Source organism: Micropterus dolomieu, linkage group LG09 (genome assembly GCF_021292245.1).
Source record: "Micropterus dolomieu isolate WLL.071019.BEF.003 ecotype Adirondacks linkage group LG09, ASM2129224v1, whole genome shotgun sequence".
Lineage (NCBI taxonomy): Eukaryota > Metazoa > Chordata > Actinopteri > Centrarchiformes > Centrarchidae > Micropterus > Micropterus dolomieu.
Window position 1 is genome coordinate 2861614 of NC_060158.1, and position 4533 is coordinate 2866146.

At 41.1% G+C, this 4533-nt stretch overlaps 1 protein-coding gene across 2 annotated transcripts in view; it reads right to left on the reverse strand.

Annotated features, from left to right (window-relative positions):
* Positions 1-4228, reverse strand: part of LOC123976540 (toll-like receptor 13) — a 14913-nt gene extending 10685 nt beyond the window's left edge. The window contains exons 1-2 of one of the 2 annotated variants that reach the window (XM_046058791.1): positions 4088-4228; positions 1018-3608 (exon numbers count right to left, since the gene is read on the reverse strand). In XM_046058791.1, the coding sequence (XP_045914747.1) occupies positions 1018-3589 (2572 nt within the window). In that variant the 5' untranslated portion in view covers positions 3590-3608; positions 4088-4228. Of the gene's footprint in view, positions 1-1017; positions 3609-3965; positions 4020-4087 lie in introns of those variants that run through there. The other variant, XM_046058790.1, reaches the window with a different exon arrangement.
* Between the last annotated feature and the right edge of the window lie 305 nt (positions 4229-4533).

A 4533-nucleotide genomic window follows, 5' to 3' on the forward strand; every position in this document is an offset into this window, starting at 1 on the left:
ATTGCTGCATTCACACCTTCACAAAAGATCCACACCATGAGGGGAAACAAACTTGAGTTTGATTCAACTGAACTAAACAAGACAGGTGGGAATACACCGTAAATCATGGCATGAACCTCAGATTTCTTTCACCGAGGGGAAAGGGTTTTGTTGTACCTGGGTGGTTAGTCTCTAATTTGTTAATGGCAGGTACGAACTTGTCAGTGGTCATAACCGTTCATGCATAACAATGAGTTCAACATTCTAAAAGTTTGCTGAAGCACATTAACCATTTATTAATGGTTAATTGTTCCTCACAGCAGGTTGAGGCAGAGTTCACTACAGCTTCTACAACCCTTTGATAGAGATTGAATTTTTTATGTTTGATGCTGACTCTCATATGTTTGACACAAGGCTGCTGATGTCTACAGTACCATTTTAAATTTGAGAAGTACTATGCAAGTAAAAATAATTCTGGTCTACACCACAAGCTGCTCCAAAACCAATGAAGCATGCTTGATGAAGACAGTACGTCACCAGGCACGTGTCAGTGAATCTATCACAGAGAGCTGAAATAAAGAGATGTGAAACCCCTCAGTGCGATGCAAAGACTGTAAAAATAACTGTACTGTATCTGCTCTGCATTCACAACATCTCTGACAGAAAAAGATAAGAGAAAGAGGAAGAGAGGACCGACAAGATAAATCTAAACAAAACTGCCAAAAGCTTTTTCAAATAATTACCCCCGAATATTTAAAGTGACCTCAATGCCGGTTCTTGTGGTCAACTAAAAGAACCGTTAAGTTAACTGCACAGCTAACTGAGCAAACTAGCTAACGCAGCAGTTATGACCTGATATGTGACATGCTGCTGCCTATTTTTGAAGTAGTATGAATTCAGCAGGTGGAGAGAAGTCTCAAGTCTTACACATTGTATCTTCATCTCAAACAAAACATTGTATTTTCTAAGCTTAGGCCACAGTCCAAATCTGTCGAGGATGTGTGATGAATGATGAAGACAGACAGAGGAAGTGTTTACCTGGTTGGAAGTCTCTGTGGTGCAGACAGAGCCTCCAGCCCTGCTCTCCTTCCAGCACTGGAAGCATCTCTCTGTAAACCCAGGCCTCGTCGTGAACGTTGTAGGAGATGAAGGCGTCGTATTGGTGAGGAGCTCCGTTCTTCTTCCTCTTCCTGCTATCATAGAGGAAGGCCAGGAAGAGGTAGTATGCGTAGGCTAGCTGCCACCTCAGAAAGTGGAAGACGAAGGCAGCGAGAAGAGTTAGCAAAGTCAGACAAGTGCTGCAAATGAAGCAGAGGAAGCCGACGTCCATCCAACAGGACTGGATGTCAAAGTCCAGCAACTTGTTTCCTTGCTCCACCACAGGAAAGGAACAGGTGTACATATGGGCGTTAACAACCTGAGTTTGGTTGTTGTTCTTCACCCATTGGATAAAGCCGGCGTTAGAGCAGTCACAGGTGAAAGGATTATTGTCCAGGTCCAGATATGTGAGTGCAGGGAGAGACTGGAAGACCGTCTCGTTGATCACTGTAATGTCATTGTCACTCAGTTTTAAAAATGTGAGTGCAGACAGGTCGGCCTGGGCCAGAAAATCCAAAGATTTGAGCTTACTGTAAGAGAGATCGAGAGCCTGCAGGTTTGGGATTGGCTGAAACAGTTCAGGACCCAAATCTGACAAATCAGTCTGACTGATTGTCAGACGCTTGAGCTGGGAATTGTACATAAATGTATCAGGACGTGGCGCAGAAATATATAAATTCTCAGCTGTGAAGTCCTCTAAATGTTTCATAGCCTGAAGAATATCCATCAGTATTTCAAAGGGGAAGCCAGAGTGATCACCTGTGTATATTATTGTGAAAAGTTTCAAAGATTTTAAATGGAACAAAGCTTTATAGAAGTTTGAATGAGGACTTTTGAAACTGCTGTCAATATCAAAGTAGACTGTGAGATTTTCCAACTGTTGTAAACCTCTGAATTTATTTTCAAATCCAAGTGGTAGAGACACTTGAAGAGTTCTGAGGTTGTTCAATCCATCAAAAGCGTTACTTTTCACACTTCCAATATGTTTTGATGCCAGATCCAAATATTTTAGGGAACCTAAACCTTTAAAATCCCCCTTTTCAAGAGTAGATATAAAGTTTTTGTTCAAATTCAAGAACTCAAGCTTCTGCAGTCCTGTTTTGAAGGCGCCTCCAAATGTCCACAGCAAGTTGTTACTCATATCTAAAACCTTCAGATCATTAAGATTTTCAAAGACACACCTGTCCAGTTTGGCAATGCGGTTTTTGTCCAGATAGAGCTCTGTAAGTCGCGTTGTGTTTATGAAATCCTCACATGTCAACTCAGAGATACGATTGGCACTAAGACGTAGAACCTCGAGGGAGGAGAGACTCCTAATGTCATCTGGCACTTTGGTGAGAAAGTTGAAGTCTAGAGTTAGGGACCTCAGACTCTTCATCAATCTCATCGAGCCTTTAGGAAGTTCACTCGTGTTAGTATTAGACAAGTCGAGCTCATTAAGCTGAGAGCAAGTTACAAGTTTTGAACTTAATTTGGGAACACTGTTGTACAACAGATCCAGCCTCCTTAGTGTCAGTATTTTGCACACTGTAGCTAAGAGACCTTTCTGGATAAACGTCTCCATATAACTCAGCCTCAGATGCATCAGTGAGTCAAGACTCTGCAGGACTTTTTGGATCTCTTCAAAAGGAATCAAAGTGCCGCTGAAATCCAGCTGAGTTATGTTCCTTAGTAAAGTCTTGTCAGGTATGTCCCATTTCAAGCCAGCAGCTCGACCACTTCCAGAAAGGTCTATCATCTCAAGGTGAGGAAAGATCTGTGTTGTGATGCTGAACTTTTCTAACTTAGCATTATCAGAAACGTCTAACTTCTTCAGGCCTGAGGACATGTTCAGCAGCAGATCTTTGGTCTGAAAGGAGGTAAATAGATTTGCTCTAATGTTCAGCTCCTGTAGGTGTGGTAGCTGTAAGATGGGCTGAATGTCAGTGACTTGTTGGAGCTTGTTGTCTTTTAGAATCACAGTCTGTAAACTGGACAGGAACTGGAAGGCCGAGGAATGAATGAACTGAATGTTGTTTCCTCCGAGGTCAAGCGTGGTGAGGTTGGACAGTCCCTGAAAGATGTTGCCTGTCAGCCTGGTGAGATTGTTATCATTCATGTAGAGGTTTGTCAGTGCCACCAAATTAATGAAAGATCCATCGTCTACATGAGCAATCTGATTTGAGTCTAGGAACAAATTTCTCAGCTTTGACAAGTGGCCAAAATCTTGCCTGTTAATCTGTTCAAGCTGATTGTTAGAGAGTTTTACTGAGCTTGCATCTCTGGGGATGTCATCAGGGACAGTAACAAGTTCACGACCTGAGCAGTCCAAAGAAACATCAGCCGAGGCGTCTTCAGAATAACTGATGACGCAGCCTTTCAGTGAATAAGCCAGTGAAGAGTTAAGATGAAGCAGGAGACACAAAAGCAAGAGAAGACGTCTCTGTATTAAGTATGCTGACATGCTGATCTTTAGGACCACGGCTGGTTTGATTGTTGAGTTACTGTCAGGTGGAGATTTGTTGCTGTTCATGTTGTTCAGGGGTGAACATCTGGAGAGGACAACACAACACGTTGCACAACATGACTTCATCCCTTAAACCAATACATTTTACATTGTGGGAAATGAGCTTGATTAACACCACTCACTGTCTGTGCAGTAAACATGAAGCTACGTCCAAGAGACAGTTAGCTTAGCTTTTATTTTTAACTTCTTTGATCAATTGTTTGATCCTTCAAATGTCAGAAAACAAAGTCAGTAAAGTAAATCTTTATGTCTGAGACTAATTAACTATGAAATTATTAAATATTTTTAAGGGTGGTGGGGCGTGTTGCTAAAGAAATTAAAGTCGTATTTTAACACACATAGTGCAGGTAAATAACAGATAAATACATCTTCTTATACTCACAGTTCATCTTTAGAGAATCACCTCTCAGCTGTCAGAGCTCACCACTGAACACAGAGGCTTCCTTTTACTTCTAATATTTCCACGATAGCAGCAGAGGTGTTGAGGTGAAGGTTAATACTCACGTCTAACAGCAGTTGGTTCACTTCTTTTTATCATTAAATTATTTCCTCGGTCTCAAAAACAAAAAGACAAGCATCTGTAATAAGATGAGAAGATTTTCTGGAACTGAAACGCTGCAGCAAGTGTCCAGTGAGCTGTTAACAGATTCTGCTTCTGTGTTTGTCACAGCAAAGTGATGCTCGCAGACAGATACGGCATGAAGTTATTGTTAGTCTGAATTAAATACAGGAAGCAGATGAATCATCTTTAAACACGTGTCTAACACTGAGAGAGCGTAACCTGAAAGTATCAAGTTTGACGTTAAGAAAGGCTCGGTGGGTATCACAGTCGCAGTCCACAACATAGATACAGATTGTATTTTCTTAATTGATAAATTTAAACTGAATTAAGAAAAATAATGTAGGCATATTGTGAGAGGTATGATTAAACAATTATTGTTGAAAAAGAC